General features: G+C 38.1%; 1 protein-coding gene and 5 non-coding genes across 10 annotated transcripts; 1 reads left to right on the forward strand and 5 right to left on the reverse strand.

The window, feature by feature from the left end:
* Positions 1-778: 778 nt before the first annotated feature.
* trnai-uau (transfer RNA isoleucine (anticodon UAU)) lies at positions 779-871 on the reverse strand. Its single transcript is given in 2 exon segments — positions 779-814; positions 834-871. It is a non-coding gene; the product is annotated as a tRNA-Ile (tRNA).
* A 429-nt stretch (positions 872-1,300) lies between these two features.
* trnai-uau (transfer RNA isoleucine (anticodon UAU)) lies at positions 1,301-1,393 on the forward strand. The gene is given in 2 exon segments: positions 1,301-1,338; positions 1,358-1,393. It is a non-coding gene; the product is annotated as a tRNA-Ile (tRNA).
* Positions 1,394-4,781: 3,388 nt separating this feature from the next.
* On the reverse strand, positions 4,782-4,874 carry trnai-uau (transfer RNA isoleucine (anticodon UAU)). The gene is given in 2 exon segments: positions 4,782-4,817; positions 4,837-4,874. It is a non-coding gene; the product is annotated as a tRNA-Ile (tRNA).
* Positions 4,875-5,340: 466 nt separating this feature from the next.
* On the reverse strand, positions 5,341-5,433 carry trnai-uau (transfer RNA isoleucine (anticodon UAU)). Its single transcript is given in 2 exon segments — positions 5,341-5,376; positions 5,396-5,433. It is a non-coding gene; the product is annotated as a tRNA-Ile (tRNA).
* Positions 5,434-6,747: 1,314 nt separating this feature from the next.
* trnai-uau (transfer RNA isoleucine (anticodon UAU)) lies at positions 6,748-6,840 on the reverse strand. The gene is given in 2 exon segments: positions 6,748-6,783; positions 6,803-6,840. It is a non-coding gene; the product is annotated as a tRNA-Ile (tRNA).
* Positions 6,841-7,920: 1,080 nt separating this feature from the next.
* cdhr5a (cadherin-related family member 5a) lies at positions 7,921-15,973 on the reverse strand. Of its 5 annotated transcripts, none has more exons than XM_060886835.1 (14): positions 15,775-15,973; positions 15,236-15,411; positions 14,868-14,930; positions 14,594-14,683; positions 14,352-14,438; positions 14,160-14,264; positions 13,089-13,277; positions 11,958-12,048; positions 11,623-11,720; positions 10,433-10,639; positions 10,220-10,333; positions 10,063-10,129; positions 9,805-9,962; positions 7,921-9,627 (listed from the first exon to the last, which is right to left on the reverse strand). In XM_060886835.1, exons 1-14 carry the CDS (start codon positions 15,863-15,865, stop codon positions 9,076-9,078), a joined length of 2,088 nt encoding a protein of 695 aa, XP_060742818.1. In that variant the 5' UTR covers positions 15,866-15,973; the 3' UTR covers positions 7,921-9,075. The 5 variants fall into 5 exon arrangements, with proteins under 5 accessions (XP_060742818.1, XP_060742801.1, XP_060742811.1 ...); XM_060886818.1 differs by having other exon boundaries at positions 7,921-9,641; positions 9,780-9,962; XM_060886828.1 differs by having other exon boundaries at positions 7,921-9,648; positions 15,775-15,972.
* Positions 15,974-27,494: the final 11,521 nt, after the last annotated feature.

A 27,494-nucleotide genomic window follows, 5' to 3' on the forward strand; every position in this document is an offset into this window, starting at 1 on the left:
CTCAAGTGATTGGGATTCAAGCCCTATTATTGCCAAGCTGTCACTGTCCCGACCCATAACCGTCTCTGCTCCAGAGGTACTGTATCAAGCTGACCCTGTGCTCTGACCCCTGTCAAATAAGTTGGGATATGTGAAGAAAGAATTTCACTGTACTGTACTGTAATATACAGGTGCATCTCAATAAATATGAATGTCATGGAAAAGTTTATTTATTTTAGTAATTCAACTCAAATAGTGAAACTTGTGTATTATATAAATCCAGTACACACAGACTGAAGTAGCTTAAGTCTTTGGTTCTTTTAAATGTGATGATTTTGGCTCACATTTTAAAAAATCCCACCAATTCCCTACCTAAAAAAGGGAGGGAAGCTGAGGTTTCAGAAACTGAGCAATTGTTAAATTTGGTTTTATACAATAGTGACACCAAGTGTTTAAATGAAGAATAAAAAAAGTTCTTACCAAATTTCATTCATTTATAATCATTATGCTCTTCACCCTGGTCAGGGTCATGGTGGATCCAGATCTTGTCCCAGGGACATTTTGCTTAAGGTGGGAATGCAAACTAGATGGGATGGCAGTCCATAACAAGACATACTGTACAGTGAAATCTTCTCTTCACATATCCCAACTTTGGAGGTTGGGGTCAGAGCACAGGGTCAGCCATGATAGGGCACAGGGCTCAACAGTGACAACTTGGCAGTGAAAGGCCTTTAACCCCAATCTTTCAATCAACAACCCAGAGCCTTAACTGTTTGTGTCACCACTGCCCTAAAACCTATGCTCCAGGTGAGGCTCGAACTCACAACCTCGGCATTGCTTCACCTTTACTGCCATATAAGTACCGCGCGCTAACCGATTGTGCCACTGGAGCACAAAGATACAGTTTTTTGGGAGATGTGAAGAAACTGAATAAAAGAAACTGAATAAAAGAACAAAGGTGAATTCTGATAGTTAGGAAGTGTTGGCATAACTATCTATCTATTATATATAACTATCCATATATATATATAGTATATATATATATATATATACTATATATATATAGTATATATATATATATATATAGTATATATATATATATATATATATATATATATATATATATATATATATATGTATATATGAAATATTAGGATAGTTATGCCAACACTTGTGTTTTTATCATTCCTATTTATCAGAATTCACCTTTGTTCTTTTATTCATTCAGGATTTAAATTAATGGCAGAACTACTACAAACATGATGGATAAAGTGTAGAGTACTTCAGTTTCTTCACATCTCCCAAAAACCCGTATCATTGTGCTCCAGTGGCACAATCGGTTAGCGCGCGGTACTTATATGGCAGTAAAGGTGAAGCAATGCCGAGGTTGTGAGTTCGAGCCTCACCTGGAGCATAGGTTTTAGGGCAGTGGTGACACTATATATATATAATGATTGTTTAAGTCATATAAGGCTGAGAAAACCTATTTGGTTTACTCAGTATGACAGTCTGGAATGCCTGGTTGTGTTTATATAATGATGCTCCTTCTCTCTAACTCCATATGTCTGAAATCGGTTAGCGCCCAGCTATGTCAAATACTTATGCGGAAAAAAAATCGCAGTGTGCTTCAAAAAACATACAGTCAAGGAACACAATAAAACTAGAAAGCTGCAATTCATATACATATACACGCCTTTCTGTAAGTGCTCCAGTTGCGCAATCGCTTAGCACATGGTACTTATACAGCAGTACATGTGAAGCCATGCCGAGTTTGTGAGTTTGAGCTTCACCTGGAGCAGAGCTTTTAAGACAGTGGTGGTTATGGCTCTGGGTTATTGATTGTGGTTCTAGCCCTATCACTAGCAAACTGTAACTATTAGGCCCTTAACGATCTCTGCTCCAGAGGAACTGTAGCATGTCCCTGTGCTCTGACCCCAACCTCAAAAACTGGTAGTTCCCAGAATTTCAAAGTCTGCTAAAGGCAGCAGAGGGTTCTCGTGTATGCTCCCAAACATTGGAATGTCCTTCCTGACAGTGTTGGGGCTCAGACACATTCTACCAGTATAAATGTAGATTAAGGACATATATCTTGAGCCAGATATACACGTTATACATCCTGAAACCGTGTGCTCCAGTACATCTGATCAAATGTACATTATCATGTAGTGCTGGTTATTATTATGATCAGCAGCTACATTAATTCCTCTCCACTTGCTTCTCTTTTTCTACCCATTCGTGCCTTGAGCAATTCACCGAACCCCCCCAAATGCTCCCAGGCTGCCACAGCACAAATGGTTGCCCACTGCTCCGGGTGTGTGTTCACGGTGTGTGTGTTCACTGCTGTGTGTGTGCACTTTGGATAGGTTAAATGCAGAGAACGAATTCTGAGCATGGGTCACCATACTTAGCCGTATGTCACGTCACTTACACTTTCACTTTCTGAGGCATCCGGAGGTTGTTCCAGCTCAGGGGCGTAGATTATGCGGGGGACACGGGGGACATGTCCCCCGCTCTTTTTATAAAAAGTAAATTCATCCCCCTCACTTTTTTAGTGGAGAGTTGTGTTCACGACATGTTGAGGTTTTAATGGAGCCATGTATATAAATGCAGAGTGATTTAAAATTCAAAGAGACAAGAAAGTTTAAGATAGTCTATACATGACGATCACGGCAATCAGTCACTCACTTGTCACGTCATCATCACGCGCCCCCAGTACTGTAGCTCGAGTCGCATCCGCGGTCCAGCATTCGGTTACGGATGAGCTCAAAGCGGCAAAAAACGCTTCACTCCTTTTTTATAAAAATGTGAAGCAGTGTAAGTTGGCATATGGTATCCGAATTGTGTTGCTCTTGTTGAATAATTAGCAAGTTTTAATTTAAAGGATTATAAGGAAAAATAGCTGCTTTGACAAACGTTATATAAACTCTTTTATAACGTCTTTTGTTTTAACAAGTGTGTTATCAAAACCCTTCAAATAAGAATAAAGATAATGTTGAACTGAGATTTTACAGCATGTTTAACTGCCAATTCCACATAATATCAAGTGTGTGTCACTGTATGTACACGAAAGAGACGTGGACGACGAATAGTGACATTAAAGATGTCATTTTAATAATAAGGAGCAGGTAAATCACACATACATACAACGTAGTAAAGGCGATAACCGACAATGAGTGAAGACAGTGGTGATGAGAATAAATAGAGTCCGGGTGAACAGACGGGAAACAAACATGGTGGATGACGGGGTGCAAAGGATGATGGATAATGTAAAAAATGTAAATAAGGTACAAAGATGTCCTTTTATGGGTACTGTCCCAGTGGCAAGCTGTTCTATTTCTTTCTTTCTGTTTTATAATCATATATAATCATAAAAATCATATAAATCATATAAAGCATGATTAAAAAAAATCATGATTAAAAATAAAACCTGTCATTTACACAAGGGTTAACTGAAAAAAAAAAACAACAGATAACAGTAGACGTTTCATCCCCCCCCCACTTTTTAAATGATGGCTACGCCCCTGTTCCAGCTCCAGTTGTGTTCCGCTCCATGAATACTTTCAGAACTTCAGTGAGAAGAAGCCAACGTGGTGAAGCATCTAGAGATGTGCCAGCTCCATTTGGATTCTGCTTTATAATTTCATACATTCAAATGGAAGATTTGTGGTTGTGATTACATGTGGTCTTTGAGAACAACAACATGCTTATCAATACACAACTGTCTGACTGTATCAGACTCTAGAAAGGATATTATTCATAATAACACTCTCCAATGTTTATAACAGTTTATATTTAAACCTTCCAGTGTCACCCAAATGGGAATGAGGTTCCCTTTTGAGTCTGGTTCCTCTTCTTCGGTCACCTCAGCCTTGTTTATTAGAGATAATTACAAACACATTTAAATATAAGTCTAATAATAATCTTGAACTTTTGTATAATATTAATCTTTGTTTAATTAACTTTTTGTACTATACTTATTATGTTCTGTAAAGCTGCCTTGAGAAATTGTCACTATGTACTGTGTCAGCTGTATATGGTCGAAATGACAATAAAAGTTTCTTGACTTAACTTGACTTAACTTCAAATACCCCCTTATGAAGAATTCGAAAACAAGGTCAGTGACGTCGGGGTATGGCGCAACCGGGGCCCCACCCTGGAGCCAGGCCCAGGGTTGGGGCTCGCATGCGAGCGCCTGGTGGCCGGGTCTTACCCCACCACCTGCAGGAGGAACCGTAAGGGGCCGGTGCATTGTGGATTGGGTGGCAGTCGAAGGCGGGGGCCTCGGCAACCCAATCCCCGGACACGGAATCTGGCTCTAGGGACATGGAATGTCACCTCGCTGGGGGGGAAGGAGCCTGAGCTGGTGCGGGAGGCTGAGAGATACCGACTAGAGATAGTTGGGCTCACCTCCACGCACAGCTTGGGCTCTGGAACCCAACTCCTTGAGAGAAGCTGGACTCTCTACTACTCTGGAGTTGCCCGCGGTGAGAGGAGGCGGGCTGGTGTGGGCTTGCTCATAACCCCCCAACTCAACCGCCATGTGTTGGAGTTTACCCCGGTGAACGAGAGGGTCGTTTCCCTGCGCCTTCTGGTCGGGGATAGGTCTCTCACTGTTATTTGCGTTTATGGGCCAAATGGCAGTGTAGAGTACCCGACCTTCTTCTACTGGGGGACTTCAACGCTCACGTGGGCAGCGACAATGACACCTTGAGGGGCGTGAAGAGTGATAGGCCTTTAACCCCAATCTTTCAATCAACAACACAGAGCCTTAACTGTTTGTGTCACCACTGCCCTAAAACCTATGCTCCAGGTGAGGCTTGAACTCACAACCTCGGCATTGCTTCACCTTTACTGCCATATAAGTACCGCGCGCTAACCGATTGTGCCACTGGAGCACAAGGATGCAGGTTTTTGGGAGATGTGAAGAAACTGAAGTACTCTACACTTTATCCATCATGTTTGTAGTAGTTCTGCCCTTAACTTAAATCCTGAATGAATAAAAGAACAAAGGTGAATTCTGATAAATAGGAATGATAAAAACACAAGTGTTGGATGCCAGTCCATAACAAGACACCACACACAGTTATTTGTACCTACTCATTAACATAGCCAGTCCACCTACAGAAAAGAAGCCTTTCTGAAGCCACATATACATTACAGTAGAGTGAAAGACTCTTTTCACATATCCCAACTTTGGAGGTTGGGGTCAGAGCACAGGGCCAGCCTGTGGAGCAGAGATGTGTAAGTGCCTTGCTCAAGGGCTCAACGGTGGCAACTTGGCAGTGATAGGCCTTTAACCCCAATCTTTCAATCAAAAACCCAGAGCCTTAACTGTTTGTGTCACCACTGCCCTAAAACCTATGCTCCAGGTGAGGCTCGAACTCACAACCTCGGCATTGCTTCATCTTTACTGCCATATAAGTACCGCGCGCTAACCGATTGTGCCACTGGAGCACAAAGATGCAGGTTTTTGGGAGATGTGAAGAAACTGAAGTACTCTACACTTTATCCATCATGTTTGTAGTAGTATATATACGATTATTTAAGTCGTATAAGGCTGAGAAAACCTATTTGGATTACTCAGTATGACAGTCTGGAATGCTTTTTTGTTTATAAAGATGCTCCTTCTCTCCACCTCCATACTGTATGTCTGAAATCGGTTAGCGCCCAGCTATGTCAAATACTTATCCAAAAAAAAAATCGCAGTGTGCTTCAAAAAACATACAGTCAAGGAACACAATAAAACTAGAATAACCATAAACTGTATTGAATTTAGATCTTCAATTTCATGTCATTTGACTTTAATAGAGAATTATCTCTGAAAGCTGCAATTCATAGAGGTACCTTTCTGTAACCGCTCCAGTGGCGCAATCGGTTAGGATACAGTACTTATACAGCAGTACAGGTGAAGCCATGAGTGGGTGGTGAGTTTGAGCCTCCTGTGGAGCATAGCCTTTAGGGCAGTGGTTGTTAAGGCTCTGGGATATTGATTGGGGTTCAAGCCCTATCATTGCCAAGCTGTCACTGTTAGGCCCTTAACCATTTCCAGACAGAGGAACTGTATCATGTCCCTGTGCTCTGACCCCAACCACAAAAACTGGTAGTTCTTATAATATCAAAGTCTACTAAAAGTGGTAGAGTGTTTTCGTGTATGCTGTAGAAAGGACATTATTCATAATAACACTCTCTGGTGTTTATAACAGTTTATAATCACACCCTCCCGTGTCACCCAAATGAGGATGAGGTTCCCTTTTGAGTCTGGTTCCTCTCAAGGTTTCTTCCTCTTCCATCTAAGGTAGTTTTTCCTCACCACAGTCACCTCAGTCACCTCAGACTTGTTTATTAGAGAAAATTACAAACACATTTAAATATAAGTCTAATATTAATCTTGAACTTTTGTATAATATTAACCTTTGTTTAATTAACTTTTTGTACTATACTGCCTTGAGAAATTGTCACTATGTACTGTGTCAGCTATATATGGTCGAAATGACAATTAAAAGTTTCTTGACTTAACTTGATATCCATTATTACCATGGTTATACAAATAAAATTGAATTGAATTGAAAATCATTAAAAAAAATTCTGCACTATTTAACCTCCAGAAACCGAATCTTGATATCAAAATTTTGTTACTTCTTCCTGAACGTTCTTTTATTAGGTTATATAATATGGTTATTATTTTTGGGATCGTTTAAGAAACTAGCTTGAACCTAAATCAATAACCCAGAGACTTAACTACATGAGTCACCACTGCCCTAAAACTCATGCTCCAGGTGAGGTTTGAACTCACAACCTCGGCATTGCTTCACCTGTACTGCTGTATAAGTACCGCGCGCTAACCGATTGCGCCACTGGAGCACATGCAAGCTTGGTATTGGGAGATGTGAAGAAACCGGACAACCCTGCAGAACGCTACACAGTGATGTAAGGATTCTAACACAAATATTAATCTGCTGAGTGTTTAGAGAAAAAAATAGTTTTTACCATTGTTACGCATATTATTAATTGTTTCCGGGAATGGTATTTTGTTTTTGTTTTCTTCCCTTTGTTCATTCTGTGGCAAGGTGATGCGACTACCTGCATGGTCAATATGTGTCTGCCAATCACCGTGACGACAACGCGCGGATTCACCAATGAGGGCGCCCTACTGTTGATTAAAAGGCGCACCTGTTCAGGAGGCGGGAGCTCTCTGGCATGCCACACATGTTTTATTGGTTGTTTGGTCGTTGACTCGCGTGCTTGTTTTGCCCTGTACCATCCTTGCATTCATTTGTTTGTTAAGTCGGTGTTCTTTGATGAGTCAGTGGTTCGTGGCTCAGTTTTGGTCTTGTCTCTCTGGTGTTTCCTGCCGTTTGTTATCTGGTTGATCAAATGACAGTACTAAACGGGGGAAGAAACAAAGACCAGGTAGGACGTCACGTGACATACATGTGCAACACTGAGCCATTGATTGCTGTCTAGTACACTAGGTTAGTGACACGTGCCCCTCTTTGTATTTTTGTTTCTAGTAAGTGTAGTGTATTTAGGGCGTCTTGGACGCAGAGGATTTTTCTTTTTGTTTAATGGATGGGTTATCGTGATGGTTGAGTTAGAATAGAAGTTTTGTTTCCTGTTTTGTAAGTTTGGTTATGTTTTGTTTCTTTCTTTGATTTGGCACGGTCTTGTTCTTTTCTCTTGTCCCCGTTCTTTTGAGAGTTATTTTTGGGTTTTGTTATCGACTGTATATAGTTTGTAAATTTATGTACACAATATGTTTTGAGGTAATTGGTAATGGTTCACCAAAATAAAAGACATCAAGGTTGACTTTATGGTTTCCAATTATTTTTCCAGTACACATTCAGTGTTTTAATGTTGCACCCTTGTTCCCTAGACAACAAAAGGGTTGTAACAACCATCATGATCTGTGACAAAAGTCAAGATACAACACATTCTCTTCTTTTTTATTTTTCATTTTTGCACTTCCAAGATAACAGATTCACATTTATATAAAATATTCTTAGAGTCTTTATCTGTATCCGTGTATACAAAATGTTATTCACAGCAATGAACAAATTATTCTGACTGGACAGAAAAAAAACACCAAGCATTAAGCTACCGGATAATTATTCATAATTAGTCCTTAGTGCAAATGTTATGTTTAGTGCAGTTATAATATGATTCAAAATAGAAATGTTGATTTTTGTTGTTCACATTAGTATCTCATTTAAAAAATATACATAGTCAAGATGTAAATTGGCCATTTTTTTTTTCAGCATATTTATCACAGATAAAAGATTTTCAGTACCCTACTGTACCATGTGAGGACACCAGTGAATTGGGTTTGTAAGGCAATGCACCTCATCATAATTAAGCAATGCTTGAGTTTTTGGTGATTCCATGATTGTGGTGCCATGTGTGCTTTAATTTTTTGTCATTTTTCAACAATGAATTCCAAAAAATTTAAACTAAAAACTGATCTCTGATCAACTTCAAGATTTCTTGACTGTCAATGGCTCATTTTGCTCTTAAACAATCAACAGGGTTGAATTTTCATGTATCATAGCAGATTCAAATTAGCAGATTCTCAAAATATAATTAGTATAATATTATAATATCATTTTTAATAATGATATAATAATTTATGTTGTGCTCTCAAAGCGACTTTCAATATCGAGGCAGTATCACAATATAATTGGAAATAAAGCAAAAATAGCGAGAGAATGTATTTCACTTCTTTCCATGATCCCCAGGAAATTTGTATTTACCCAACTGAAACATGTGACTTCTGAAAAATTCCAAATATATTTAAAGGGAGGGAAGATGTTCAGAATGTAACTGAAATGTAAAGAAACTAAAATTTGCTGATTTGTCAGACATAAGACGTTAAATGGATTCACAAATAAATGAAAAAAGTGTTGGCTAGGACATATTAAAACATTTTTTTAAAGCTTTTATAAAGGTTATTTATTTTTAATTTACATTCAAATTTGTAAATGTAATATCACTGGGAAATCAATGGCACCTAAATCATGGAAACATTCTGATATCAGCTCAGGAAAGACTGATTTAAGTCTTATAGGGATTTGGTTCACTGATTTGAAGCCCCCGTAGCACTCACTGGCCTGTTTTATTTGGTTCTGGTGGCTCTTGGTGGTCAGAACCGTTTTCCTTCTGCTTGTCAAAGTCCTGGATGTTCATCATAGTCAGCTCACTCAGTTCCATATCGCTGGCATTTAGAGCAAGAGAAGATGATTTGACATCCTCTTCCTCTTTATGTTTAAGCCCTATGTCATCAGGAATGATCTCTACTTCGATATCTGAGGAATCCTCGCTCTCTTTAAACCACACCGTCTTCTGTTTGTCCTTTCTTCTCTCTTTAGCCAGAATGGATCTGACTTCATCTTTAGATCCTTGGGCTTTGGGGTGGAGAGCTGGGCTGCTGCGGTGCACGTGGTTCGAGTGGACTCGCATGCCACAGGAATCGCAGCGTCCTTGCCTCTCACGCGGTGTCACTCTCACTCTCCATTTTGACACCAATTCCTGCTTCCTGTCTCTCTTTTCTGGTCTCCTCATCGCCAACCTTCCCATGTCTGCTTCGTTCATGAAGCCATCATTGGTGAACTGCATGCTGTCTCTTGGTCTTAACCCGTCAGTAGGCTGAGTTTGCTGCAAGCATGGACCTAAACACTGAATTGGGTGTCAGATCAATGCCACTTTTTTCCTATTACAACTACATCTAAACACATAATACAATGCTGCATTTATTTTATTTGCCACTTTGATGCCTCTAGAATATGATCATTCAGAGCTGAACTCACACAGCGATGATGAGAAGATGCTGACCTCTGATAACTTGAGCGTGTCTGGGTTCCTTTTCTTCAGACGTGAGATGAGATAGCCAATCACGATGAGGGAGAGAACCAGCAAGGCGGCCATTATGAAGCCCAGCAAGGCCATATCTCCGGCACGGTATCCCTCTGAGGGCGACCGGACACCTACGGCTGTGAAGAAGAACGGAGGGGCATTAAAATCCATGAAACAGCAATGAGAGCTATGAAAGACAGTTATTGAAATCATAGCAGCCATAGAGAAAGCACTCACGTGGTAGGACGATCACAGAGAGAGCCGCCGTCCCCGACTCACCAGTTGACACATCAACAGCTCGAACCTGCAAGCAACAAAATACATACAGTATTATTTACTGAATAATAGTCCTGTATATGAGAAAGAAAATGTTTGCAGAAGATTGTGTACTTACTTGTAAAGCAAAAGATTCGGTCCGCACAGATTTCTTCAGAAGCACAAATCCGTCTGTGGTAACGTTGACATAACTGCTGTACTGTACTTCATATCTTATGTCAGGATTTATTCCCTGTCCGTGCAAACACATTCAATTCACATAATATACTGTAAGTCCACATATACCATTTATAATGCTCTACATTGATAATAACAATACATTAGAACATACACTGGCAAAGTCATCATCCCTGGCTCTGACTCTGAAGGGTTTATTAGAAGTCCTGTCCTTGAGCACCATGTTCTCAGGGCCTGAGTTGCTGTAAACATACGCCTCATATCGCTCCCTCTCGAATTTTGGTGGGTTCCTGCTCTTTTTCATCACTTCGATGTTGACTGAAGTGGCAGCGTACTGGTCACGGTTTGACACCTGGGAAGCCTGGATAAAAACACCACTTGTATTACAATGTAGTGCAGTATACAGTATGTTGCTCAAAGTAACCCGAGATGTGCATTGCCGTCTTGCTCGCAGGAATATGTTCTGGATCCATGGAAGATGGATGGATGCATGGATGGATAGATGGATAAACAGCTTATTCCAAAAGTCACTATCTGCTAAGTTTTAGTCTTTGACAGATGATTAACTGCTTCATGCTAACTAGCTAATTGTTAAACTAGCCTTAATCATCGGCTAGTTTATATGTGCAAGCAATAATGTTCTCATAGCATGAACTCAGAGCGTACTGAGTGTTCATCTACCTATTTCAATGTTACTACAATTTAGTAACATTGGAGAAATTAGATTCATTCCAAGTGCAAAGAAGAGACCAGTTTACACCAAATTCAATGACTGTTGATATATCAGTGCAGTAAGCTACAGCTTCACTTAATAATATTGTAAGTAGTAAGTAAGTAAGTAAAGTTTATTTATATAGCACCTTTCACAGATAAAATCACAAAGTGCTTTACAAAATATAACAATAAAACTTAAATGTACAATAAAACATTCTTGCAAAGTATAAAAAGAGAAATTATTAGAGACAGTAAACTTCAACTCTAAAATAATAAAACACGCTACAACAGGGATGAAACCATAAAATATTGCTAACTTCATGTCATAGCAGTAGAGAATCATACTGAAGGTACCAACAGCTGGTTAGTTAACTGCTAATAAACTAGCTTTCTTTTACACCTATCAGAAAAAAACATAGGCATTTATGGTCTAAGTTTCACTTTACAACCCAAATTCAATTTAGATTGAGAAATATCTTCACACATTGAACTCACACTTCAAGAGTTGGAAAATGGAAAAATTCTTATTTATCGATGAGAAGTTTTTTACCAAATCGCAATTTCAATTAGTGAACACAAATTGTATTATTTTGCAAATAATAATTAATAGTAATAATAATGGCAATTTACCAAAACTGTGAGAAATACTGGGCCTGCAATATCCGCTGGCTTTAGCATGGTTATGTTTCCTGTGCCTTCATCTATTTTAAATATGTTGTCTTCATTTCCTACAAAAAAAAACAACAAGAGAGTAGGAAAGAATTATTTCGTACACTGGTAACCTACAAGAAAGTTAATCTGGATCTATCTATCCTTCTACAGATAGATCCATATAAACTTTCTTGTAAATAGCCGATAGATAGATAGATAGATAGATAGATAGATAGATAGATAGATAGATAGATAGATAGATAGATAGATAGATAGATAGATAGATAAAGAGGAAATTACCAAAAATGTTTTACCTCTAACAATTTTATAGCTAATCTCTTCATTTCTGCTTTTGTCTCCATCTCTTGCATAAATCGGCCCAGGTTGTAACTGCAGCGGTCCTTCCTAAAGGTTTATTATATTAAATTATTTTAGATGCAGTTTGGAAACACAAAATGTTAGAAAAATAATTTTGTGAAAAGGTGAATGAGGAATATGGATGATCATAATAAAGAACTAAACCGCAGACATTCCTATGGCAGAAAACGTACTGCTCGTGACCACTGGAGACTCAAATAAATGACAGAAAATTGAATCAAATCCACAAACATTTTTCTTTGTTCAATACCTACATGCTTTTAAACGACTAGTCTTAGTGTACTCGGTTCATCTGTTATTTAAATCCAAAGAAATGAGTTGTTACTATAGAAATGACAAAGCTTTAGAACTTGTACATTCATACAATTGTGATTCACATTATAATAGCATTTAATTCTGGCCAATCAGAACCAAAGGCCGTAGTATAACATTTTTACAATATGTTATGAGACACAACACATTGTAAACATTTCTATAAGGTGATCGTATAAAGTATATCAAAAGCATGCCTAAAAGTTTTGTCAGGTTTCAATCTTAGAGTTTGATGTAAAAGTTTGTACACCCTTAGGATGAAGTTAAAATAAATAAATAAATAAATAAATATATATTTATATATATATATATATGTATGTATGTGCGTGTATATATATATATATATATATATATATACATATACACACACACATACATACATATATATATAAATAAATAAATATATATTTATATATATATGTATGTATATGTGTGTGTGTGTATATGTATATATATATATATATATATATATATATATATATATATATATATATAATTTTATCAAGAAGTCCTTTAATGGTTATATAGTGTATGTTAAGTCCTATGTCTGGCAATTTGATCCTCATGGTTGGAATATTCACCCCACATTCTTTTCCTTTATATTATTATTATTACTACTTTGCTTTATATTTCCATTGCAATGCTGCCTGATGATTACAACAAAACATTTTGTTCCAACTACTTTTTCTACTACAAAGTCTGTTGACGTTCTTTTTCTTCAAAGGAGAGGAGGATTTGAAGGATAAATCCTTTACCTGTTTTTCTGTTAAGGTGACTCTACCCTTATACCCAACACTCAGGCATATTTTGGCAGTACCAATAGTTATTCTCGTGCATGGCTGGAACCAGGGTGGACGGTTGTCAATGTCTTTTATGTTGATTACAATCGTCGTGGTGGCTGTGTAGGTGATTTGGCCTGGCAATGGTGACAATGGTGGAGTATCCTGTAAAAAAAAAAAAAAGACCAGTTAGGTTTTCTAATTGTAAGTGTATTAGCATGTCAGCAGTGGAGTACAGAAAATAGAAGGCTTTGTTTTTGTCATATATACATATACAGCATTGTGAAATTCTTTCTTCACATATCCCAACTTTGGAGGTTAGGGTCAGAGCACAGGGACAGCCATGATACTCAAGAGCCCCAACAGTGGCAGCTTGAACCTTAACCTGCCAAGCCACAACCCAGAGCCCTCTACCATTTTACTCACCAAGATTCAAGATTCTGTTATTGTCACTATACTGAGTACAGTGAAATTAAAGCAGTCCTTACAGTGTAATACACATGCAATTTGATATTTGAATTAAAATAATGTAAACATTAATACAAAATAAATAAATAACAAATAAAACACAATTGCAGTCAAGGTTATAGTTATAAATAAGTCGATTATTGTAAATTATGTATTGAGTTATAAATAAGTATGTAAATATTTCATATACATAGAAGTATATAGATATAAATAACTTTATATATATATATATATAAATATATATATATATATATATATATATATATATATATATATATATATTTTATATAAATAACATATACTAGAAAAATATGTAGCAACTCATTTTTCAGAATGTCTACTTTAAGCCAGAAGTATAATGTATAATTAATTTTTTCATTCATTTTCTACCGCTTGTCCGAACTCCACACACACAAGGCGGAGGCGGGAATCAAACCCCCAACTCTGGAGGTGTGAGGCGAACGTGCTAACCACTAAGCCACCATGCCCCCTAATGTATAATTTAATAAAGAAAATGATTTCCTTGCTATTAATAATCCATGCTTAATCAGGTCTTCAAACTCTTCTGTCCTTGCATACCTGCACATATAAGGTCAGTGTCACCTGCTGGACGACTTCGTAATCCAAGGTCTTGTTGACGAGAATATTTGGCTTGTACATATTTTCCAGTCTGAAATATGGGTTCTGCAAAAAGAGACAGGATTCATAAATCATTCCTGCATTAAGATCAGAGAAAGACAATAATACAAGATAACCTAGTTAACTGCCTACCAGAGCTGGTTCCAAAGCGTAATATAAAACTCCTGAATCATCATCTTTTGCTTCGATCTGGGCCACGCTGGTGTTAACAGGTGTGAGCTGTGAATGAGGATAAAATGAAAATTCCTGAGCTCATGCATAGATATTTTGCAGGACATTAATGCTCTATGTTCCTATAAGTAATGACATCACACTAACTTTAATATAAATGGAAAAGTTCTCAGTAGCTTTAGAGAGGCACAAAAAGTTCTCACCTCATTAACATCTAGAGTGTATTTACTCTGGGCAAACAAAGGAGGGTTGTCATTAATGTTTTTGACTTGAACAAGCACCGTCAAAGTAATCTGTGGATTTAAACAAATAAATAAGGTCAGATATACTCCAAGACAGCTTTTGGGAGAAAAAAAAATGCTGCAAATAGAACAAACCCCGAAATAGAAATTCAAGCTGTTCCTTGTGCTAAATTGATTAACAAAGAATTAATTCTGTTGTAAGTGTGAGAAATGAAGCACCATGTGAGACACTTACACTTTTGGATCCTGTTTTATTACAGCGGATTTGAACCGTGAGCTCCTCAGGATTTAACAGAGTCTGAAAAAGGAAATTAACATATTGATGTCACAGGCGTTCGTCAAAACCTCTTCAAGTTTGCTGTTAATTTATTTAGAGTAGCTCAAGATATTTTATTTTTCAAGATCTTATATCTGAGGTGGTGGAAGGTTCGAAAGGGTGGAAAGATTTCGAGAAATGTTCTGGGAGCTGTGACCTTTATCGTAATTGTGGGTGTAAGTTCAGACATGCAGAATTCAAACTCAATGTGTTGCTGTGTCACTGGTCAATAAGAGGAAAGGATAGTTAGAGTCACATTTTGAAAAGACGAACCAAAGGAACCATACTTCAAAATCCAGGCGTTTTTTCAGGATCAGATCCAAGCCCCTCAGGTCAAAAGCATTGTCTGGATTCTCGGTGAGAGTCAGTGTGACGTTCTTTGTTGATGTGTTAATACGGACAACAACGGCATCGATTGTGTTGTTCTCTTTAATAGTCACAGGCTCTGAGGGAACTGAACAAACTGAAGAGAGAAGGCAAATATCATCGTGTTTAATGAACCACAACCCGGCCTATGAGTAAACAACGAAAATAAACAACACAACAGAATTAGTTCAGAATTAGATTTGAACATTTACAGTATGAGCATCAGTACACAAGATCGTGTTGCATTTCTGAATTACTGAACAGTCAGTTTAGTACATTTTCTACAGCCTGACATGTTTTTAACATCCAGTTCAATAAGACATCAGTTAGAACCCAGATACAGCCATTTATTATTTATTCAAATACACCAAACCAATATGTAAACCAATAAGCATTATACAGTCCAAGTCAAACACGTCAACAGCTGACTCGAACAAACTCAAAAATAAGCCGTACTTACTTTTTTCAGCAAGGCAGAATTTATGAAGAAGGAACGCTAGAATGCAGCTGACGGCTGTGTTCAGGGATTTTAGCTTATATTTCCTTTCCATGTCCCAATATGTGATGAAGACAAATAAGTATGGAGGACTAGAAGGGACCGTGGCACCAGCTGGTACTTCTTCACATAAAGCACTGTCTGTGTTAGGGGATGAGTGGGAGTCAACTCTTGTCGCAATGTTTGTGACTTCATCTTACGGTCATATATTGCCTAAAGAGCTTGCCAACAACGGACTGCTCCCTCCTACAAAAAATACTTGCATTTGCTTTTGAGGGGGGAATTTTGTATTAGTGCTCAGCATAGCAAGAGCACAAGAATGTGCCTGCAGAAAGAAGGATTTGAGCCGTGCTGTTTTTGTGAGGAACACACTAGATTTGTCCCACTTTGCAAACTGCTTTTCAGAATGTAGATTAGACCTGATCAGGAATCCAAGTGATATATTTCAAAGATATTAGAGCACAGAATTCTTAAATCTGATTGCTGTTGGATCATTTTGCTTAACCGCAACCCTGAGTGTAGCGTGTTAATGTTAATGTTTCGATACGTTATCCGTAAGTTCAGGTCATTTATCGTGTAAACAAATAATAACAACAAAAAAACAAATGGAACTATGGATACGAACGGAGGCAAGAAATACAGATTCAGGAATAAGAATATGGCAAATATATAAACAGCTAACAAAAACAAGATTATAACTGAGACAGAGAAATACTAGAACTTAAATAATGGTTCTAACAAGACACAGGTGAGGAACGTGTGACTAGATCGTGTGACATGCGGACACTGGTGGTTACTGTAGTCCTGCCATCATTTGGCACTACCATGACGTTACAATAACTACTATGGAACCTTCACAGGGACTTGCGTATATGGAGCTTGATCTACATAATTTAAGTATAAATTATAATATAATATATAAGGAGTTTCCAGTGTCAGTGCTCAGGCAAGTTTTTGGCCAGAAATCCCCAAGATAAAATGTAACTGTAAACCGAAAAATAATGCAAAAATACAGTGTGATGATAAATGAGTCATAAACAAATAAAATCGTCATTGTTGGCAAATCGCTGCAGTATTAAAGGTTTTATTTATATGTTATTGAAAACTTCAGTATGGAAACAGTCAGAGACTCTGCTTTGTGTTGGCCTGTGTGGCAGCACCTGCTTTTTGATTCATTTCCTGTAACAGCGTTTTCACAGTTATGTTATAAAGGTGCTAGAAAAGATCCCATACAGCAACCTTTAATTGGATGAGACTCAGTTATGTTAGACACGCTTAGAGATAAGGAGAGTCTCACTATGTGATGCCGCCTCGCTCGCATCCCCCCTCCCACTCCTTATCCTGCTGCCCTGCTGCTGTGTGTGGGAACAACGGATACACACATACACAAGAAACACACATTGTGCATCCATGTAGATGCCTGCTAATGTCATGTGTTCAAGACCCGCATGCTGCATTGTTTCTTGAGATTGCTTCTGTTGAAGAATAATCCTGATACTAGCCTTCATTATTTACAGCGATGTTGGAGTATAATTGGTCAAAAGGTGTTGATTATTTTTCTATAACAGCAACTCGGACAGTAGTGCTGCCGGTGAGCCTAGAATAACAGCTTACAAATGGTTTTGGTAGATGTGTCATATAATCAAATCTAATAATGAACAGAATTAAAGTGTCTTGTTATTTGCAATTGATTTATTGATAAGGTGAAGTGCTGTGCTGAAGTGCAAAGTCAGCACTTTGTACCCATCCTGAGGTCATTTAAATTCAATTTATTTGTATAGTAGCTTTACGTAAGTATGGAAACGGGGAAAAAAAAGGTTTAAAACCTTTAAATATCTCTAACAGTTTTCCCTAATGATCAAGCCTGAGGTGACAGTGGCAAGAAAAAACTCCCTGAGATGATACGAGGAAGAAACCTTGAGAGGAACCAGACTCAGAAGGGAACCTCATCCTCACTTGGGTGACACTGGACACTGGAAAAATGTAAATGTAAATAATGTCCTTTTTACAACAGTTTGTAGTATTGTGGAATTAAGCAACCACAGACCCAAGTTCACCACAGACCCAACACTAATTCGTTTTTCTGCTGAAATCTTCATAGTTGAAATGACAATAAATACTTCATGACTAAACCTGTGACTTGATTTGGCAGGTTTGGCATCAGAGGAAAGTTTCAGGTCGAGGATGTTGTGTTTTATGGTTTCTCAAGATGTACCAAGAACAAGGACATTTGGTTTTTTAGAGTGTGTGTGTGTGTGTGTGTGTATGGGGTTGTCTGTATGAGAGAGCGAGTGTCTGTAGCTGTTATAAAACAAATGAAAAATTAAACTCAGTAATGATCCTGATGCCCTACTTCTGGTTGTAGTCTCGTCGCTTGCTGCTGATGGCCCACATGGACAGTCTGGATGTACAGAGGATTGCTTTGGATGTTACCACTTAGAGACCATGAAGACAGCGTTGCAATGCAGTTGATACCAAAAATGTTGCACTACATTAGTGAACAGTTGATTTTGTTGAAATTGACTTCATGTTAAAGCTTTTTGACCATATAGTACACAGTTATAGAAGGGAAATGATTTATAAAACCATTCAGTGTCACCCAGACAAGGATGTTTCTCAATGTTTCATCCAGCTCTGGCTTGCTCATTATATATACATTAGAATGTATACATTTCTAAAAAAAAATGAAGGTCATAGCACATCACACCACCCTGTTGGTTATTTTACAATAGCATCATGTCATGCTTTAATCCTTGCTTGACTTAGTCCCATGTAATACAGAATATATGCCAAATAATTCAACAAGTCAGAAAAAGGTTTGACATGAAAGTGATATATTTTTTTCCCAGCTCCTTTCTATTTGGGGTCACCACATCAGATCTCAGAAGCAGCACTGAGAGCTCTTCGGTGGCTGGTATAGTACCCAGGAACCAAACCCAGGTCATGCCAATGAGAGCACAGGATCCTGCCACTGGACCGCCTTTCTTTGCACAACCTCGCTTCGGAGGTTGGGGTTGGAGCACAGTGTCAGCTATGATGCAGCAAGATGCTCCTGGAGCAAAGAGGGTTGATGGCCTTGCTCACAGGCCCCACAGTGGCAGTTTCGTAGTCCCAGGGCTTAAACATTAACCACTTGAGCTACCACTGCCCCTCAGTAATGATGTCTTTAAAATATGTGTTATTTCACAAGAAAATATGTAGCATCTGTATTGTAGGAACGTTTACAAATGGTTTTATTACAGAATCTAATTTGGATATCATACTGTATGAATCAGCACAAAGAGGAGTTAACATTGTTAAGGAAAACCTGTTCAGGGATTCATCAGGACATAAGGGAGTGAATGGACTAAATGAGGCAGGTTATTCTGAGATACTGTAGCAGATTTGGAAATATGTGCTTTAATACACTGATTATTGTATAGGTTTATCTGAGATGGTCAGGAGTTCTAGTAAAGGCTTTTGTAACGAGGCAAATCTGCAGCTTTTGCAGTATTTACACCAGCAGACGGCAGCATTGTCCCTTAGATGGAAGAGGAGGAAACCTTGAGAGGAACCAGACTCAAAAGGGAAGCACATCCTCAAAATATAAATTATTATAAACACCAGACTGTGTTATTATGAATAATGTCTTTTCTAGAGTCATATACAGTCCAACAATTGTGTATTGAATAGGAGGTTGTTATCCAAGACTACATGTAGTTACATGTACTACATGTAGTCTCTGGATGCCTCAGAATGGGTAGAAAAAGAGAAGCAAGTGGAGAGGAATTAATGTAGCTGCTGTTCATAATATTAAACAGCACTACATGATATTGTGCATTTGATCAGATGTACTGGCGCACACGGTTACAGGATGTATTATGTGTATGTCTGGCTAAAGAGATATGTCCTTAATCTACATTTAATCTAGGAGATTATTAAATACACCTATACACCTGTTTATTCGTGCAGTTATCCAAGCAGCCAATCATGCGGCAGCAATAAAGTGTGTAAATTCATTCTTCGAGACATCTCTCAAACATTTTTCATTGTTATATAACCACACATATTTTGTTCATGACTGAGAGAAACCATTTGAATGGAAACCATTTAAAAATATTGTATAAGTACAAAAGTTCAACACATACGTTCTAGTCTACATGTTTTACTGTCCAAACAAAAACAGAAAATATTACTACTATGAATTACATTTAACAAACACAAAACTCCTCCTAACTAATGAAAAGTGTGAATTTCTGACAGAAATCATCTATCAGAAATTTTTTAAATATAGTGGGAGTGAAATGGACTTATTCTCCAATATTACTGGTATAGAATTGATATATTATACACTCACCGTCCAATTTATTAGGTACACCTTACTAGTACCGGTGTGGTCTTCTGCTGCTGAAGCCCATCCGCCTCAAGGTTCGAAGTGTTGTGTGTTCAGAGATGCTAAGTAACGAGTAACGAGTGGTTATTTGAGTTACTGTTGCCTTTCTATCAGCTCAAACCAGTCTGGCCATTCTCCTCTGACCTCTGGCATCAACAAGGCATTTGCACCCACAGAACTGCCGCTCACTGGATATTTTCTCTTTTTCGGACCATTCTCTGTAAACCCTAGAGATGGTTGTGTGTGAAAATCCCAGTAGATCAGCAGTTTCTGAAATACTCAGACCAGCCCGTCTGGCACCAACAACCATGCCACGTTCAAAGTCACTTAAATCACCTTTCTTCCCCATTCTGACACTCGTTTTGAACTGCAGCAGATCGTCTTGACCATGTCTACATGCCTAAATGTATTGAGTTGCTGCCATGTGATTGACTGATTAGAAATTTGCATTAACGAGCAGTTGGACAGGTGTACCTAATAAAGTGGCCGGCGAGTGTATATGATAATTCATCTACATTTTTTTTTAACTTTTTTTTTTTTACAGAAAATAAAAGGTTGCATTTTGAGATGGGAAGTGCCCGATGGCTCAGTGGTTAGCAAATTTGCTTTGTTTCTCTGGGCTTGGTGGCTCAGTTCCTCACCTCTGCTCCGGGTGTGTGGAGTTTGCATGGTCTCTCTGTGCTTCTGGGGTTTCTTCACGGTATCTCAGTCTTCCTCCCCCAGTTTAATAGACTTGTGTTATAGGCTTTAGAGATTGGCATCTCTAAATTGTCTTTACTGTATGTGTGATTGTCCAGGGTGTTTCCACCTTGGTAAAGTCTGTAACCTAGTAAACCAGCGTTAAAGTATTCATTGATAGAGACTTAAAAGCATTTGTGTACATTGCTCTGGATAATGCATCTGCCAAATAAGGTATTTGTAAATGTTTCCACCTTTGTGTCACATGTCTCCTGTGACCCTGTATAGGATAAACAGTATAGGAAATTGATAGATGGATAGATGGATAGATAGATGAATGGGTGGATGGATAGATGGACTCTATTTTGAGGTTCAGGGTTCAAAATAATCAACTGGAAATTTCTAATAAAGACTGGTGGAGCATTTAGAAAATTTTAATCTTCTCACTGTAGGGACAAAGGAGACAGTTTTATTGCTTTTATTTTCTTTTCTCCTATTCACCTCAAACAGAAGGTGAAAAAATCCCCATGTGTTTCAAGTCATTCACTATTTTTAGATCGCAGTTTTACCCTTCAATTTACTTTAAGGAACCATTTGCCCGTTCTGCTGTCTTGACACACTTTTTTTTCACTTTGGTCATTTTAAGTTAAGAATAAGGGTACAATTCTGGCCCAGTTTCAAATATTAAAGTGACATTGACATTGCTGGTGAATTGTCTGTGATTTGTCTGAAGGCCTACGTTTAATATGATGATCTTTGTATAAGCGGGCTTTGAATACAGATAGCATTAGACGAGAGTTTATGAACAATATACAGTAGTTGTACTTTGTGTGTGAAAGTGGGATGAGGATAAATTATCTGGCCGTTTCTTTGATAAAAACCATTAAGCAAAGGTCCTAACTGGACAAAAACATGAAGCTACATAAAAAGCCTTAAACCACATGCTGCATTTGGGAAATTATCTGCTAGAATGCAAATTTCAAAAAGATTTCCAATGCACTGATTGTGATGGACATGTCTGATTGTTTTGGTTTCGCAGAACCAAAGGTGACTAATGATTTCAGTTACAGGGTCTTTATGTCATGGCGACATCATTTAAACCCTAAATTAGATCCTATGATTGGCTTGATTGCAAACACATACCCGTATTGATTGTCCTGTAATGAGCAATGACTTCCTTGATTCGCTATGTTATTATAGCAAACACATGCATTCCCGGTTTTGGCAAAAGCAGCAGAAATATCCATTCTTTAAAGTTCCAATGAATGATTGAGATAACAGAAAATTAAGAGCAGCTGTTCAATCTTTTTTTTGCATTATACAACCATTATTATGTTGGCTTTGTAGAAGCCAACATTCTGTTTTCCTATTTAAGCTTAGACAAAAGTTTATAAAATTTAATGTGGCCTAGGGCTTTCAAGCCACATGCACCAAATTTGGATATGTTGTAGACCCTGGTCTGAAGTTTGTTGCTATTACTTTTTTAAGTGATCCGAGTACCGGTACTTCCGGTACCGGGTCTCAAATTGGCCTTTTTTCCCATAGACTCCCATTATAAATTTTGGAGGTTTATAACTTGGCAAGCTTCCGAACTATCTACACCAAACTCGGCCAGCTAATTTAAGGGTGATACTCTGAACAAACTTTAAAATTGGTGTACCGACTGGCCTTCCGGTTGTCCCGCAGCCCCGCCCCCAAAATATGCAAAATCAAAAACATTTTTACAACATGGACATGTGACACTCAGAACAATGAGGGGAACTTCCTCACGGGTATTCTAATGATGTCACATGACGTCACGTGAAAATAAAAATTTTTGCACAACATGGGCATGTGATATATCAAAACACTCAGCCCAATGAGGGGAACTTCCTCAGGAGTATTCAGATGACGTCACATGCTCATGTCCATCTTTCTGTCCACTTGCCTAACACTGTAACACTGACCCTTATGTCCCCTTTGCGAATACTTGCCTCATCAAAGCCAACATCAAAGTTTGTCGCGACGAACTTTGCAAATCTAGTTTTTAAAATCCAATACAGTAGTTAAAGCAGTTCATACAGTACGATCTGATTTTGGACTATAGTAATATAGTAATAGACTGACATCAAATGGGTTGCTAAAGATCGTTGGTGTAAATAAAGCTGAAACATCACAAGGGTCAGCCATGATAAAGCACCACTTGGCAGTGCTGTGGCTTGAACCCAGATACTCTGATTAACAACCCAGAGATTTAACTGCTTTAGAAAGCGATAGAGCTATAGACAATTGGATACAGACAGAAAAACAGATCAACAAAACCTAACTCATCCCTTAACAACCTAAACACTCCATTTTCCATTCTCAGCTCAGTGGATTAAATAAAACAGCAACTTCAAACACATACAATTTCTTTCCTAAGCCTGAAACCCTTCTCAGCAACAGGACATGTCTTATTTTCAATCCACTAAGGTTTCTGTGTCCTGTACAGTGTGTGAAAGATGCTGATGTAATGACAGCATGTACTGCAATCTGTACATGTCTGTACTGCATATTCTGTATTGTACATACTGCAATAACCAGTATAGTAATATGAGTCAATACTTTTAATGCTTGCACTCGTATTCACTGTAAAGTCTTGCCAATACTCTCTTGTAACGGCTATTACTCACTCTCACTCATTTTCTACCGCTTATCCGAACTACCTCGGGTCACGGGGAGCCTGTGCCTATCTCAGGCGTCATCAGGCATCAAGGGCACACATACACTCTCATTCACTCCCGCAATCACACACTACGGACAATTTTCCAAAGATGCCAATCAACCTACCATGCATGTCTTTGGACCGGGGGAGGAAAACGGAGTACCCGGAGGAAACCCCCGAGGCACAGGGAGAACATGCAAACTCCACACACACAAGGCGGAGTCGGGAATCGAACCCCCAACCCTGGAGGTGTGAGGCGAACGTGCTGACCACTAAACGGCTATTACTGTGATCTCATAATCTTTAGCCTTGCCTTTCGTTGTTTGAATAATCTTCTGATCTGCCCTTTGTCTAGCATTTTTGCTGTTCCTGTGTTTGACCTGCTTCAATATTATTCTTGGGCTGTTGTTATTAAACCCTCTGTGCATGGATTCACAATAAGTCCTGTTCCTTACAAACAGATAATTCATAGGGGCTTGTATGGTGGACTCTACATCATCTGGATTCATCCTCCTAATCAATACACAATTAATTATCAGACTGTATCTGATTGTGGAAAGGACATTATTTATAATAACACTCTCCGGTGTTTATAACAGGTTTATTATCACACTCTTCAGTGACATCCAAATGAGGATGAGGTTTCCTTTTGCATCTGGTTCCTCTCAAGGTTTCTACCTCTTCCATCTAAGGGAGTTTTTCCTCCCCACAGTCACCTCTATCACCTCAGGCTTGATCATTAGGGATAAATACAAACACACTTAAATATAAGTCTGATATCAGAATCAGAATCAGATTTACTAGCCAAGTGTGTTGACAAACACAAGGAATTTGGTTCCAGCCGTTTGTGACTCTCAAAATTACAGACATAAATAACATTATAATATACAAACTATACAAGAAAACAATGCAGACGATGAGATACAATATAGACAGAATGAGTATTAAATATGAATAAAGAATATGAACGATCAGTTATGTACAGTACATACTGTATATTGAGTAATATTATTCAATTCAATTAAATTCAAGTTTATTTGTATAGCGCTTTTTACAATGGACATTGTCACAAAGCAGCTTTACAGAACATAAACATAGAACAAAAGATAAACATAAGGAGAAGTATAAAGAATTAATATAATAAAAATTCAAGATATATACAGTTCACAGTGTGTATGTATGTATGTATGTGTGTATGTGTATTTGTCCCCAATGAGCAAGTCTGAGGAGGCTCAGGCAACAGTGGCAAGGAAAAACTCCCTTAGATTGGTAAAGGAAGAAACCTTGAGAGGAACCAGACTCAAGGGGAACCCATCCTCATATGGGTGACTCTAGATGGTGTGGTTACAAATATACAAGTATCACAGAGTCCAACTGGAGCCGGTAAATCTGTAGATGTCTCAGGGTTCTCACAGAGTCAGCCTTGTCTCAGTGGAGGTCCAAAAATTTCAACGCACGGAAGACGATCATAGCATGGGTGTCTCAGCATGGGTAGAAAAAGAGAAGAGAAGAGCAGTGCAGAGGGATTAACATATCTGCTGTTCATAAGAATGTGCAAGTCTAGTGTGATAGTGCACAATATTTATGGGATGTATTATGTGTACGGCTGACTAAAGAGATGAGTTTTCAATCTACATTTAAACTGTGAAAGTGTGTCTGAGCCCCGAACACTATCAGGAAGACTATTCCAAAGTTTGGGAGCTAAATAAGAGAACGCTCTACCACCTTTAGTAGACTTAGATATTCTGGGGACTACCAGGAGTCCTGAGTTTTGTGATCTCAGAGAGCGTGAAGGATTGTAACGTGTTCGAAGACTAGTTAGATACATGGGAGCTAAACCATTAAGAGCCTTGTACGTAAGTAGCAGCAGTTTGTAATCAATTCTAAACTTAACAGGTAGCCAGTGTAGAGATGATAAAATTGGGGTTATATGGTCATACTTTCTTGTCCTAGTGAGAACTCTGCCCGCTGCATTTTGGACTAACTGTAGCCTATTTATTAAAGATGCAGGACAACCACCTAGTAATGATTTACAATAGTCCAGTCTAGAGGTCATGAAAGCATGAACTAGCTTCTCAGCATCAGATACAGACAGGATGTTTCTCAGCTTGGCAATATTTCTAAGGTGGAAGAAGGCTGTTTTTGTGGTTTGGGTGACGTGATTTTCAAAAGACAAGTTACTGTCTAATATAACACCCAGGTCTTTCACTGTCGAGCTACTAGTAACAGTACATCCCTCTAATTGGAAATTAAGTTGTGAGAGTTTCTGTGTACTAGTTTTTGGGCCTATAAGTAGTGTTTCTGTCTTATCAGAGTTTAACAACAGAAAGTTACAGCTCATCCAGTCTTTTATCTCTCTAAGGCATTGAGTTAATTTCGACAATTTAGTTATTTCATCTGGTTTTGATGAGATGTATAACTGTGTGTCGTCAGCATAGCAATGGAAGCTAATCCCATGTCTTCTAATAATGTTCCCTAATGGAAGCATGTATATCGAGAAAAGCAGAGGTCCTAGAACTGATCCTTGAGGGACCCCATAATTAACTGGTAATAAACTGGAGGATTCACCATTTAATTCTACAAAATGGTATCGATCAGACAGGTAGGATCTAAACCAACTTAAAGCCTGTCCATGAATACCTGTGTAATTTTGTAAGCGATCTAGGAGAATGTTGTGATCTATAGTGTCGAATGCAGCACTAAGGTCAAGTAGAACTAATAGTGACATACAGTCTTTGTCCGAAGCTAAGAACAAGTCATTTGTAACTTTAACAAGTACAGTTTCTGTGCTATGATGGGGCCTGAAACCTGACTGAAACTCTTCGAGGATATTGTTCTCCTGTAAGAAGGAGCTCAGTTGAACAGACACAACCTTTTCTAGTATTTTAGACATAAACGGGAGGTGTGAAATCGGTCTGTAATTTGAAAGTCCATTAGGATCTAAATTAGGTTTCTTAATGAGTGGCCTAATAACTGCCAACTTGAAGGATTTAGGGACGTGACCTAAAGATAACGAGGAGTTAATAATATTAAGAAGAGGCTCACCGGCTTTATATAACACTTCTTTCAGTAGTTTAGTTGGAATGGGGTCTAGTGAACAAGTTGTTGATTTAGCTGTAGTAATAAGTTTAACTAACTCTTCCTGACCTGTACTTGTAAAGCAATGTAGTTGTGTGTTTAGAACCTTAGGTGAGACCGGGATGCTAGTTGCTCTCATATGTTGAGCGTCACCTATTTTATTCCTGATACTTTCGATTTTATCAGTGAAGAATCTCATAAAATCGTCACTACTGAACTGTGATGGAATTGTGTGTTCAGATTTTTGGTTTTTTGTTAGTCTAGCCACTGTGCTAAATAAAAACACTGTGTCTGGCAGTTTTAGTAAGTAAAGTTTTGTAGCGCCTGCCAGAAGGGAGGAGCTGAAAGAATCTTGAACCTTTGTATAATAAACTGTTTGCACTCTATTTCTTATGTTCTGTAAAGCTGCTTTGAGACAATGTCCATTGTTAAAAGGGCTATACAAATAAAATCAAATTTTTAGTTTTTAGTTTTTAGTTTTTTTAGTTAAAATTTTAAGACAAAAAGATAAAACAAGGTGATAACAGAAACAAACTTACCAAGAGAATGTTACACAATATTAAATGTAACTGTGAATGATTAAAAAGAAATGAGTCGTTCATTAATAAATTAAAAATGAAAATAGTGGTTGCAAATTGCTATGGTGTAAAGCAAAGAAATGCTTCAGGACCAACTGTTATTGGAAAATTATAATAACTCCTTTGTGTTTTGTTTCATGCAAAATCTCAAGATCAAATATTCTGATGTAAGATATGAGGAGGTGAGCAAGTGATTTGGTACTTTTACACATTTTAAACAGCCACATGATTAAATTATCCCATTAATATTTCAGGAACTTACACTAAAATTTAATACATCTCAATTATAACACCA

Source organism: Tachysurus vachellii, chromosome 1 (genome assembly GCF_030014155.1).
Source record: "Tachysurus vachellii isolate PV-2020 chromosome 1, HZAU_Pvac_v1, whole genome shotgun sequence".
Classification (NCBI taxonomy): Eukaryota; Metazoa; Chordata; class Actinopteri; order Siluriformes; family Bagridae; genus Tachysurus; species Tachysurus vachellii.

What these genes read in the sequence shown, in the direction of transcription:
- cdhr5a (XM_060886818.1), bottom strand. Translation starts at nt 15,865, where the DNA reads ATGGAAAGGAAATATAAGCTAAAATCCCTGAACACAGCCGTCAGCTGC. An exon ending in ATTCTGCCTTGCTGAAAAAA is followed by an intron (nt 15,412 to 15,774) that starts GTAAGTACGGCT and finishes TTCTCTCTTCAG; the next exon opens with TTTGTTCAGTTCCCTCAGAG. An exon ending in ACACTCTAGATGTTAATGAG is followed by an intron (nt 14,439 to 14,593) that starts GTGAGAACTTTT and finishes CCTCATTCACAG; the next exon opens with CTCACACCTGTTAACACCAG.